At 30.7% G+C, this 14,503-nt stretch overlaps 1 protein-coding gene across 1 annotated transcript; it reads right to left on the reverse strand.

Annotated features, from left to right (window-relative positions):
• Window positions 1-4,320: 4,320 nt before the first annotated feature.
• LOC116021959 (probable phytol kinase 1, chloroplastic) lies at window positions 4,321-7,482 on the reverse strand. The gene is made up of 6 exons (XM_031262493.1): window positions 7,083-7,482; window positions 5,390-5,457; window positions 5,099-5,230; window positions 4,887-5,002; window positions 4,687-4,801; window positions 4,321-4,576 (listed from the first exon to the last, which is right to left on the reverse strand). Exons 1-6 carry the CDS (start codon window positions 7,473-7,475, stop codon window positions 4,390-4,392), a joined length of 1,011 nt encoding a protein of 336 aa, XP_031118353.1. The 5' UTR covers window positions 7,476-7,482; the 3' UTR covers window positions 4,321-4,389.
• Window positions 7,483-14,503: the final 7,021 nt, after the last annotated feature.

Here is a 14,503-nt window from a genome sequence, read left to right on the forward strand (position 1 = left end):
TCTATTAGATATGCGTACAAATGGGGCTTTTAGAAAAGTTAAGGGGTGGCTAACTTACCCTTGTAATTAAATGAGATAAAGATTTTCTTAAAAAACAAATAATGAGATAAAGATTCTTTTCTTGTAGTTAATGTTCTTTGAATATTGATTGATGTGATGGCTGAAAATTCAGTTAATGTTTTGGATAAATTAGTTTGAGTATCTATACAATCCACTGATTGAACATCCACTGATTGAGCAAGATTTTTAATTTGAATATTTTAGAAAGAATAATGTTATATTTTTTGAAATATTTCTGTCAATTTTTTTTTTTATAAATAAATCGATTTTATGTAAGAATATTGTTGATCAATTTATAAGCAGTAAATAAATATTTAATTAATTGTTAATGATTTTAACATATACTTCATGCAGTATTAATTTTTTAAAAATTAGTGATTTTGTTTTTCCTTTTCTTGTTTTTCATTAGCTTCCCATCATATCAGGTGGTGGAGCAAATAAATTAATATAAAGTATAAACTCTAATAATTTTTTTTAAAAAAAACATATATATAATTGGGTGTTGGGCAATCCCTTGTCCCCCCCATTGGCCTTGCATCATATCAGCATCCTAAGCATCATTAATTCAACACATTGTTTCTTCTTAACAATCATCGTTTTTTGGCATCATTGCTTTCTTAATTGTATTTTGTATCATTGGGATGCTTAATTAATAATTGAATATGGATGGTTTTGATGAAAAGACCACGAAGATGATGATGGATTTGGTATCAGAGTTTTGTTTATTTTCAATAGTTATATCTATTCCATCAGTTGTTTGAATTTCACGATTTTCACATAGAGTATTGTTCTTACTTGATTATGAACACACAGGTTGAGCCTCAACTATAAAGGCCAACTAAAGAAGAAAATTGAGAAATATGTGCTAGTGGATCAATAGATGGTCTAAATATTGCACGCATAAAAGTCTAATACCTATATTGGAGTTTGAACTTTTAACCTTACAATTGCCGGTCGTATAAATTATTATCCTTATTCGTTCTTTTAACCACTAGTATATAATCTATACCCCAATAATAGGCATGCATATATATAAACTTGATAAAATGCCGTAAACTCATTTATTATATTTATTTAATAAAACACGAAATCATAATCATAATAAAACACTAAAACTAACATACCTAAATGTATGATAATACATTTAGTTTGGTGTTTTTAAAATTTTCGTGGAACAAACTCCCCTCACATAAGTATGAATCAACTAATTCCAAGTGTTTGGGCAAAGACATTGTAATTCATGTCAAAATTATGAGTTTGTTTGAAATGATTTTCATTTTACACGACATTTTTTTATTGATTAATAGCTTAATCAAAAGATTGAACAACTAACTAATAAAATGTAAAGATCATCGTAAAATATTTAAATGGATTTTTAATTAATTTGAAATTAACTGAATTAATGAATAGAACATCTCTAAGTACTATTTAGGGAGTGCCTTTTTATTTTCCATAAATTTTTTTATTTTTTGGGATCAAAAAATGAGGGGAGAAGTCCCCAGGACCTTAAGAGAGGTTCCTCACTATTAATTAACAACTAACAAGAATATAAAATAAGTTATTATATTAGGGGTTTTAGGTAGAATACCATATGCTATTATTTTAGTGGGTTGAGTGTAAAGGGTATCATTGGGCTATAGCCTACAAGTCATTGGGCAAATAATATTGGTGGCGTGAATGTAATGGCATTGCCTTTTAGGTATTGTACAATCAAATATTCAAATGATGACCCAATTGCCTCCCTAACCAATCCAATTCCAATGCTTCATTATGAGTCTGAGTTATTGCTAATCAATCCATGAATTTAGTGTCAATTGTGGTTTTTAAAGAGTTTTTACAGGTGTGACTAGGAAATAGATGATGAAAGGAAAAAAAAAAAAAAAGACTGCCAACAAAAAATAAATAAAATACATAAGATTTTACGCACCCATGCAAGTTGCGCTCAACACGCAAACAAAACGTGTCTTCTTTTTCACGCGGGTCCACATTTTCAGACAAAAACCTCATAATTGGCGCGCAAAGAAATGATATTGCCTATTTAACTATTCCCATCTTCTTAATCACACACATGCTCCCACTTTCATTTCCATTAAATCAACAAGTCAATTTTAAGCACTAAGGTAAATCACGTGAATTTAAAATATTGACACAAGGTTGGTAACTCTATAATTTGTTGGAAATAGTAAATTAATTATTATTTTTGACTCTTACATCTCTTAATATCTCATAATTACATTAGACTGTAAGTAATTAAAAAATTCAGCATTAGAGGGGTTGTGATTGTTCAATGATCCATCATTGCATCTTCAATAGTAGTGATTTTTTTTGTTATTTTTGAGATACCAATTAGGAGAGAAAGGATGGAGAGAGAAAAAGAATTTATAAAAAAAAAAAAAAGAAAGAAAAGGAGGTCTGGTGCTAAAAAAAAAATAAAACAAAACAAAACAAAAAACAAGTCGATGTGCCAGTGGGTGCGCACCATGCACAGAGCTGCCCCTCTCCTTCCCCTTTTCTTTCTCCTGACAGGCTCCACAAAAAATCATTCTTAGAGGAGAACAAACTATTAAAAAACCACACCCCACATTAGTGCAAAACCAACACATTTGTTTTTTACTATTCTAAAAATCATGAAAGATCCCCTATTAAGATGCTCTAAAGATGATTTGGCCCCCTTGGGTGCGGAGAGTTGTGCATAGTACTTACCTTTCAAAATTACCCCTTCCACATTAAGTCTTTAAAAAAAAAAACAAATCAAATATCGTTGAACTTAATTATAAAAGTTTTCCCAACGCTTGTTTCATTTGCAATGTACAAATTGAAACCTTAAAAACTTAGATATATGTAAATTGTATGTTTGGTGTGAATTTAAAAAAAGACAAAAAAGAATCCTTTGGTTGGACGAAATTTTGTTATGCCTAGAATTAAAATACAAACAAGACAAAGAAAGTGATATTACAAATTACAGGGATAAAAAAAAAACCTCGTGAGTCATGACACATTGTAATTAATGTAAGATTTTTAATATTTTGGATTGTTTGGATTCAGAATGTGACTTGAGTGGATATCAGAGAAAGACAGGTCATGTGTTATGTCATATGTGTACCGTGTACGTATGGAACAGTCAAATATTTAGAAATGAAAGAGACATTTTAGCCCCAAACAATGGATTGGGGCATCCGTTTGGTACATCGTAATTTGATTGTAATTAAATTAAAATTGGAATTACAATTTATAAAACCCCTATAAATTGCAATTTAATGAGGATGGAAAATGAAAAAGGAATGCAATGACACTACTATCCTTAACTATTATTATTATTACATAGGAGCATTATAATATTTATATCAATTTTTCTATTTATATTCCCCGTAATTCTATTCTACTTTACAAACAATGTAATTTGAATTCCTACTTTATTTCCATCTTATTCTTTTCTCACCGAATTGCAATTTTTTTTCTCCCAATTCCTTCCTCCCAACCAAAAGTCCTATAAGGGAAGTAAGAAGGAAAGAAATTGTACGTTTATAGGAAAGAAATAAAGTATGAATAAAATAGGAATTCAAATTTTATTTTTGACAGACATGCATAGAATTATTCAAAATTTAAATTATAGTGTTTGATATATATGATAATTGAAAGGAAATAAGTAGTATAAAAATCAAAATGCTCGTGTAATTGTAATTCTTATATGGAAAGATGTCGGATTATTTGGAGGGTAATTTGGTCATCATTCACACTCCAAACGTTCTTCCTATGTATTATGAAATTGCAATTCCTATGGGGGTAGGATTTGCAATTCCTCATATTTGAATAATTGTAATTCATCCCAAGTAAATTCGGAAAGGAAGCCAAAGACCTTGTAATCTAGTGGCACCCGGTGTCTCGGTTTACACTTTCGGAAAGAAAGCCAAAGACCTTGTGATCTAGTGGCACCCGATGTCTCGGTTTACACTTTACACTCCCTCGTGACTATCCCCACAATGTTTCTTATTTCATTTACAAGGTTCGAACAAAGACTTTTAATTTACTCAAAAGAAGAGATGTGGAATTCATACTATGGAGTACTCTGTACTCATGTTTAGTTTGCTAAGAAATGGTTGGTAGAATATATTTATAGAGCTTGAATGCATTGATTTGGCTAAGCCGAGAACAAATTATATTAGCAGTTGGGCCCAATTCTTGCATTCTAAGTAGTTAGTGAAACATATTCCTTAAAAACTGGTTTTATGGGAACCTTAATTAGCTTGTAGAGACAGCACATGAAGACCAAACACATTCTCACTGATTTCATTAATCATGGAGGTTCAGTTCTGGCATTGAATCCCTACTCTACAAACCAAAACTCAAAGAAGCAGTTATCATGCTTACTAGAGGAACCGAGATGTTGTCGTCCACAGCTCCGTTGGTCGGGAGAGACTCCACCACGGTTGCCACCAATGAAACCACCGCCACTCTTTCAATCGTCGGGATCCAATCCAATTGAAAGTATCCGAGTGCTGAGAAGTAACACAGCATCCTTAAACCACACACAAAAAAAAGAGGAATGTTGAAAGTCATCAGCATTGAAAGATGTTCGGTCTTAACTAAAAGATTAAATGGATAACCAGACTGTATGTTTAACAATACCCGAGTGATATCAAGAAACCGAAAACAAACATGGAGATACTACCAGCCCAACTCTTTTGTTGATTGTAAGGAATTTTTACCGACCCAAATCTTCTTCCAATGATATCAGCAACACCTGTAAATGCCAAGGTGAAAAGAAAATTACCCAAGTAGTTCAAATAAGTACATGAATATAATTGAGAGCATAAGGTTGATCTTACCATCTCCACCACACATCATTGCTAGTGAAACCACTCCAACTGGAGATTCACGCCAGAAGACAAGTGCACATAAAATCAGTACCATGACATAGTACAATGGGCCTCGAAGCAGTTCTCTGCAAATGTAAGGAGTGAATAAATGTCACATGTGCCTATTAACATGTATTTACAACAGACTTTCAATTTGACCATAAGAGATAGATTGAAGTTACTCTGGATTTCCTTCCCGAGTGACAGACTTAACGAGTCCTTCATCATCAGCGAACCGAAGGCCATTGACAAGCAGCCTAAGGCAGTTAAGGATGGGGACAATGGAAGCAAAGTAGCGAGCCCCTTTTGACGTGCTAACCTAACCTCTAAATCGTTAGTAGACAATTGAAGGGTGTATTCTATTTCAACTAAAAACTTAAGCTGATAGTACGAAACTATGAATACATTGTTTACATTTTATATATTATATATGCTAGACAGCAACCATATATCTTTTGAAAACAAGTTGATACCTGAAAATAGGCCAGGATGCCATGAAAAGCAGCCCAGATAGTATATGGACCAGCTTCCTGCTTAAACTCTGTTTTGGAAAAAATGGAGCAACATTGCAACAACATAAATTCCCAAAACTAAAAAGGTAATGAATTAGTTTTCAAAAAAAAAAAGGTAATGAATTAAATAAATGCATCTCACTGCCAACTATTTTGTTGATGAGATAAACATTGCATTAAATATATCAAGAAAGGAAAATAACACTTTTGTCCCCTAAATTGTTTCAGTTTTGAAATTTTGGCCTCTGTTAATTTATTTAAACATATTTAGTCATTTAATTGTCCATTATGTTGTATTTTCAGTCCTTGCTGTGATATAATTATCAAACTTCATTAACAAACTCTTTTTTTATGATGTCATTTTGTTATTTAGAATCAATATCCATGGTTAAAGTTTCATTCTCTCCATGTCACTTTTAATTGCAACTATTGATTCTAAAAGATAAAAATAACCTCATATGTTAATGGAGTTTGATAATTATATAATACTAGGATTAAAAGTATAATAATATGATTAAGGATTTAAAATACAATATTATGATTAATTAAAGGGTTAAATTTATTTAAGTACTATGAATCTATGATGGCATCTCAGTTACCATTCCAAATGGGTGGTCATAGTAGTGGGCTTAGATTATTTTTTTTTTGAAAACTAGTGGGCTTAGATTTTTACTTGAGAAACTATATAGAACACATACTACCTTAATGAGTATTTAAAAAAAAAAAAAAAAAAACTTATATGAGTTCTCAAAAGTACTATTTTACTTTTTGAAAGAATGCACAAATAGCAATAATGCCCTTCTCTGCAAGCAGCAATAGGGCAAGGTTACACGAGGTTCAACACCTAGTTGTACTACTAAATGCAAATTAATTTATACAAATCCAAAATGTCCAGTTTCTTGAGCCAAAGAACCTAAAAAGGAAAAAAAAAATTATTTAAAATCATAGATTCATAGTTTCTCACTTTCTCTAGCTATTTATTTAAAAGAAAAACTGCATAGTTTCTCCCGATTTAGCAAAAAGAGCAGAAAAAAATGTATTCTCTCCCCAGTCCACGGTAAACAATAAAAAACGATAGGAGACAGGCAGACAGCCTAGCTGCCAGCTTTTATTGATACATTAAAAAAATCCCAGTACAGTAGTAAGACAGTGGGAGGGAGGCCCAATGTGTACAGTGAAACCCACTTTGGATTCTACCTGCAAATTCTTAGAAAATTGCAATTCTGCATACAACTATTGAGATTTGAAAATTGAAGGAAAAAGTTCTGTGCCCTACCACATATTGAATCAATCCATTAAAATGAAGACCAAAAAATCAGGGAGTGGCGTTTTGATTTTGGCTTCAGAAGCATAAAACATGAAAATTCAAAAAGATTGAAGCATAAATGACCAAAAATTCAATATGTCCATATGTGGAAAGCCTAAAGTAGTGCTAACTGCCTCAGTTACTGGCTGGGTAGTCTAGTTAGATATAACCTGTAATTTGTTTATACCAAAAATGTGAAAACCTAGCTAGATGTGCGGCGAACAATCATAAATCATTCACATGCAGATATATATATATATATATATGCACATTCAGATTCAGATCGATAGCGATTAGCGAGCGTGTGCGTGTCTACGGTGAAGAGATAGAGATAGAGATAGAGAGAACCTGCGGAATGAGATTGCGCTGCGTTAAGCCGTCGAAAGTGGAGACGAGAGCGTATGCTCCGGCGATGGTGAGCGCCATTGCTCCGGCGTCCTGAATCACCGAACCGTAATCACGCATAACGTCAAAAGCGGCGGCGCCGGCGCTCCATACGGAGCCGCGGGAAGTGTGGAGCGGCTGTAACTGTAATTTAGGTGTGGTAAGGATGAGAGGGAACTTTGAAGAGCCGATGTGGCATCGCCGGCGGATGCCGGAGTGCGATAAGACGGCGCCGGCGCCGGCGGGCGTTGCCGTCAGAAAGCCGGTCTGCATTTCTTTTATTATTATTATTTCACTTCTTCTGGAGGCTGCTCGGCTCTCTCCTAAATAGATAAACTTAAGCAAATTTATTGTCATCCTTATTAATTAAACTAAAATAATAAAATCGGATTTCAGCTTCAGCTTTGTCTGTGAAAATCATGTGTCCCCGTGTCGTACTCTTTTAGACAAATTCTTACACTGTGGGCAACCAAATTCTTACATTATGATGTCATAATGCTATCCAAAAATAAGATTTTATTCAATATTTTGATTTGAAACCTCAGACAATTGATTGGATTTTTTTTTTTTTTGCCGGTCATTTTCGAGATAGGGTTAGAAGACAACGTGAAAATTATTGTGTCGGCCTTGTCTAGATCATGATCCAAAGCGACGTTATTTTTGTGTAAAAAAAAAAAAATTGTTTTGTACGTGTTTTTGAAAAGTGAATATTTTGAGGTAAGATAATGTATTTTATGCGTTAATATAATGTACTTTATATGTGTTAGAATAATGAATTTTCAGGGTAAGATAATGTATTTTATGAGTTAGAATAATGTATTTTATAAATTAAATTAATTTACTTTATGAATTTTTTAATCATAATTTACACAGTTGTGTGGATCATAATGATTGAAGACGGACTTTACTCATAGCGTACATTCAAACAATAGTCATGAGTTTTTTTTGTTTTTTCTTTTTTTGGAAATTAGAGGAAAAAAATAAAAATTGTAACTCATTTTTATATTAATAAGAAAATGTCATATATTTTGTGTATTCAAAGAAACTTGCCGCTATCACCCAAGAATTTGCATTGAATAAATTCTACTTATATATAATAATTATAATTATAATTATATATAGAGAGAGAGAGAGAGAAATTTTAAAATTGATCCACTAAAATAAATATAATAGGGGTTATATAAATATAAATATTTTAATTCTCAAAATAAAATAATAAGAATTTAATAACTCTTTGTTTTACGAGAATTGAAAAATGCAAATCAGAGAGCAATAGTGGAAACGAAAAATTGAAAAAAGCCTTGAAATGTTTTCAAATAACTTTTTCTCTCTTATTGTAATAGTTATGGAATAGTTATGGAGTTTCAAAGTTAAATTCAAAAATCAAAACTTAGACATTTTTGTGTTGCTTTACTTTTTTAAAACATTGATTCTTTGCTAAATGTTGTTGGAGCTTTTTGTAAACGTTAATATCCTTGATGTGCGCTCTAACTCTACATATTACAATATCCAAGATGTTGGTTCTCTTGCTGAAAAATTAGTGGAGACAAAGAAAATAAGTGCATATTCATTAGGTTTTTTTTTTACTTGTGAAATTAGCTTTAATATTACTAGTGACAATTGCAAGTGTTGAAAAAGTTTGTTTGTTTGTTTGTTTTTTTTTTTTTTAGGTAATGAAGATATTGAATAATAGATTGCACAATCAGATTTGAGATAACTTGATCATGGCTCCGCAACTGAGCAAATCAAATGCATATTTAACTTTTTAAATTGATTTCAACACCCTAGCATATAAAATATTATAGATCCGCGTTAGACATACTGAATACGAATCTATTCCAAATCCATTTCACGAGCGACCTTAGTATAAAAAAATGAAAGAAAAAAATGAATATAATGTTGGATGCAAAAGGGAAAAGAATTCTGACCGCGTAATATAAATATATCCATTAAAATGGTACGCATACGTATATGATTGGTAGAATGGAGGGGAGTGAGTACTACATCCCTTTACCTTATATGCGTATTGCTTTTAAAGGTGCACCTAAATACCTAATGGCTAATTCAACTCTCAAAGTAACACACCATCCTTTATTTTATTTTCTTTGATAATCCAAGTTTAGGAGTGTGCATAATTTAATAAAATAATTAATTAATTTATCGAAATGAAAAAGTTTAGTTAATTATATTTTAATTTAAATATTTCAGTTTGTATAATGGTTATTTTTAAAAAATTATATACATACATATATATATATGTATTTCTATATATATATATATATATTTTTTTTTACGTTTTAATTTTTTTTATAATTTATCAATCATACTATTATACCACTTCTTCAAATTCTATCATTTAGGTATTGATTTAATGACTATTTCGTGGTGTGAAATTATAATATACAAATTTTATTTATGAATTTTAGGTGTTTTTAAATTGAATTATAATATTTCTATTAAATGGGTTAACAGACCAATTAGCTGGGGAAAAAAATTAGTTCGATTAATTCTTAAATATAAATTCTAGTTCAATTAATGGTCAAAACATTTTGCAAATTTGGTTAAGTCAACTGGGTTATTAACTGAATAAGCACCTTTAGCTAAGCTTCTCGTTGTATGAATGCCTTACCATGACTTCGTAAGTTTTCAATAGGATTTGGACATCTCACCCTGTCGTTGGAAACAAGATTAAGGATACGTTTGGTTCAAATATTAAAATCAAAATGATAGTGGGAATTAAATATTTAGTTAACTTAATAGGTTTAACTGTTTAAGTAGAAAAGTATTGAAACCAAAATAAATAAATATATAAAAATATATATTACATATATATACACATACACATGTGTGTGTTTGTATATAAATATATTAAAGTTTCGAATTGAATGCATGTACAAGGACCTTTTTTGTCTTCATAATTCTTGATTCCATTGTTTGAAAATTAATGAGGTAAAAACAAAAGTGTGACCATGCTCATAAAATTTAGTTATTAAAGTCACTACTATTTTTCAAAAAAAAAAAAAAAAACAAAGTCACTACTATAAGTACATAAATTTATTACATCTAAATACATAAATTCACTATTATGAATATACAAATTAACTATTATAAATACATAAGTTCATTTAATTGTTATGTACCTGAACCTACAAGGCTACAATAAAAGGTACATCATGATCCATAATATAATTTACGGGTTGTTATGCCGTGAACCCAGGTCCACCTTGCAAGGTGGACCTGGGTCTACATTCACATACACTATACTCTACATTCACAATTTGTAAACTCCACATTCATACATTACAAGATTATATGTTTAGTAACTATATTACCACTGTTATGCATTCACACATTCAAAACTCTATATTCACAGGTTCTATACTCCATATTCGCAATTTGAGAACTCCACATTCACACATTACAGGGCTACAAGTTGCTAGAACTTCTTAACTCTATTATAAATTCACACATGCATAACTCTACATTCACGATTTCTATACTCTATATTCACAATTTGAAACCTCCACATTCACACATTTTTGGGCAACTCTACATTCACACAATCATAAATCTACATTCACGATTTCTATACTCTACACTCACACTTTGAAACCTCTACATTCACACATTTTTGGACAACTCTATATTCAGCAATATGTTTACTAATTAAAAAAAAAAAAAAAAAAAGAAGAAGAAGAAGACAAAAACGACGTAGTTTTGGACCCAAGTCCACAGCATAATTTGCCACAATTTACCGTTTGTCATAACTTTTGACCTTATAACTTTTTTCTTCTCAAAATATAGGCTTCCAATGAAGCCCAATTCAAAGCATATATTATACAGAATCCATCTTTATAAAAAGCCCAATCTATACCACGTCTAAAAACTAAAATCATTCAACATAAAGTACTATTGCTATTTAGTAGGCAAATTTTACTGTTGATCATGATCCATATAATAATGTGGTCCATAAAATAAGTATCACTTTTTTTTAGAACACTAAGTATCATTTTAATTACACATAAATTTCATTTGACAATATTGCTCTATTTCTAATTTCACTTTTTAAATACACTAGTTTCATTATAGTAATATTAAATTATCATTTTTAATCTTTAATTTTACTACAGCTTCATTTGACTATACATTATTGTATGAGCTCTATTTTGTAATCTCATTTTCCACACACTAATTTAATTATAATAATGCTAAAGTATTATTTTAATTATACTCCACATTCATTTGACAATATATGTTATAGTATAGCTTTGGATTTTAGTTTCATTTTCCACACACATTAGTTTCATTTTAACAACACTAAAGTATCATTTTAATTAATTGTGATCTAGAGATTCAATTTTACCAATCAAGAGATTGGATTTACTCATGATTTGGGGATCAAATTTTTAGCATGTTTGAGAGATCAAATTTTGCTGATATAGGGATCGAATTTTACCATTGTATTTTCGTGAGATATAGTCATCAAGTTTTACCAATCAATAGATTAGATTTATTCACGATCTAAGGATCTTTATTGATCATATCAATCATAAGCGGGAACGCTTCTCCCAAGGCCCATTACTCAGGTTGATTGGTCTAGAGGCTTTTATTGATCTTTATCGATCACAAGCGGGAACGCTTCTTCCAAGGTCCTTTACTCGGGTTGATCGATATAGAGACCTTTATTGATCTTATTGACCATAAGCGGAAACGCTTATTCCAATGCCCTATATTCGGGCTGATGTCGAGATCTGATCCCAGACTTATAGTGTCTGTGATGACAAAGCTAACCTTATCGGACTTGTATTTACATATATTCGCTATGACTATTCTAAATACTAGCATTTGCACCCGTGCGATGCACGGCCATAGATAATAATAATATAATTAAACAATATAACATAATAATAAAAAATAATAAGAAAATTTGTATACTGCAAATTATTTAATAACATTTAACGTTGAAATTGTATTCCACATTATTGATTTTTTTTTTTTGTATACAACATTTTTAGTCATACTCACAAATTGTCTATTATCCCCACAAATCAAAACTTTTAATCCTCTTGAATTACTTAGCTTCAAAGTGGTGTGTATATTTGACCATCAATAAAGGTAGACTTTCTGAAAACAAACCCAAGTGCAATACAACAAAATGCTAAATATAGTATAACAATTATATGAATTTAATTCAAGAAAGTTCATACAATAATGTTAAAAATAGTGTAAAAAATACATGAATCTAATTCATATTATTTTTCAATTTAGAAAAAACTTAACTAATAAATAGAAATTACAGATTTATATAAAATAAATCAATATAAATGTTATTTTAAAATATTTAATAAACAAATATACTACTTAATATAACAAATTCTTGGCCAAGCTTTACTTTTCTTTTTTCTATATAATTTGGCGCAGTACTAACCCAGTAATGCAACCCATAACCCGAACTCAATAAAATTATATATAAAATATTTTCTTCTAATGATCCTAAAAAGCATTGTCCGACCTTTTGCCTTCTCTCTATTGTGCTCCCACTTCTCTCTAGCAATTTCTGAATCATTGCATTCTCCTTCAATTACTCGACATGCATGCATTACTTCCATTCGGTACTGGCATATGTGAATCCTTATATCTACTGATGACTTGTTCTATGTATTAAGCAATTTCTTAATTTCAATCAAAACATAATTTTTCTAATATGATTCAATGAGAATTAATTATTCACGTTTCAAATAAAGCTAATTGTTATATCTAACAATATTACATCTCATCCCAAGTAAGTCAATGGTATAAGAAAATATGTTCAAACAATAATTATACAATAATTATATAAAACTCCTAATATAGCAATAATAAATTGTCCTAATATTTTGAACATTGTTCTTTATTTTATAATACTGTTGATTGCATACCAATTACTTAATATTACTAATATCCTACTAATATTGAAATACTTTAGTATAAAACTTTGCAAATTTTATTATTAATAACGTTAATATAATTTTGGACCATTAAACTCCTAATATAAATGAATTAACTAATTTTATATACTACTAATGTTAATGTGAATATATATTAAATATTTATATAATATTATTAATTTTGGACCATATGTTGCATGCATCCCATATGTTTTGATTTTTTCAAAATAAAACCATTATCTGTCATAGTTGAATTTACACTACATATTTTTCCATTTGAATTGAATCCACTGAACTGAATTTTCCCAGTACAGATTATTTCGAACATGTTTGACATATTTTTCCATTTGAGTCCACTTAACTGAATTTTCCCAGTACAGATTATTTCGAACATGTTTGTTTTCATTTGGAATTAAAGTATCAAATTGATCAGTCCTTTATCAATCAGTGTAACTTTACTGAGTTTATAATATGTTGCATGTATGTTCTAACAATTGTTCATAGTCTCTGCAGGTGATAATAAGATTTTCTGCAAATTTTTATTAATTCTGTGTACAGTCAGTGGTAGGATTCATTTCTTAGACGAAATTATATTATAGTTCACAGGAGTTCTGTTGGGTTATATGTTCTGCCTCTAAGAATTTTCATTCCTGCAAAAAAAAAAAACATTGAAAAAAATATATAGGACACTGGATTATAAACAACCGACACTTACAGCCTTCAATTAAGGCATAAGACATTCCAATAAACTGTTCTACATATGTTTAGTTCCCACAGAACCACATAAAACATACAATGAAAACAGTAGCCCATGCACTCAGCAACATGAAGTAAAAATGTCAAGCCATACATTTAAAAGTTATGCATTTACAGGCCAGAACAGTGTAACTCTCATTAGACCTCACAACACAATAAAGTAAATTTTTTTTTTTCAGTTTTCACGGAGGTCTCTTTGACTTTTTTGAAACCCTTGGGCCTTGATAGTTAAGAATTCGTCCAGCAAACATCTCTTGACAGAGCAATCAGTGGCATCTCCCATTTTTGTCATTGTCAGACTTGGTATTGGGCTGTCAGTTTCAACACATAAAACCCTGCAATTTACCAACAGTTTTAGGGTGTGTTTGGTTGGTGGGTTTAGGCATAAGGAATGGGTATGAAAGTGATTGTTTGTGTTTGGTTGATAGGTTTTGTGAATGCTACTATGGGTTTGGAATACCCCATTAATGACAAAACCCATACCCTTATTACATAAGGGTTTCATCTCCCTTCCTCATTTCTTCCTCACTATTAATAATCATTCCCATTCCACCCAATTACCAAACATGTTAAATACTTTCACCAAAACCCATTACCATTACCAAGTATTTGATACCCATTCCGATTCCGATTCCCATGTGCGAACCAAACGCACCCTTAGTATTTTAATAGTTCAACAGTCTACAAATCTGTTGCTTTACC

Source organism: Ipomoea triloba, chromosome 6, assembly GCF_003576645.1.
Source record: "Ipomoea triloba cultivar NCNSP0323 chromosome 6, ASM357664v1".
NCBI classification, from domain to species: Eukaryota; Viridiplantae; Streptophyta; class Magnoliopsida; order Solanales; family Convolvulaceae; genus Ipomoea; species Ipomoea triloba.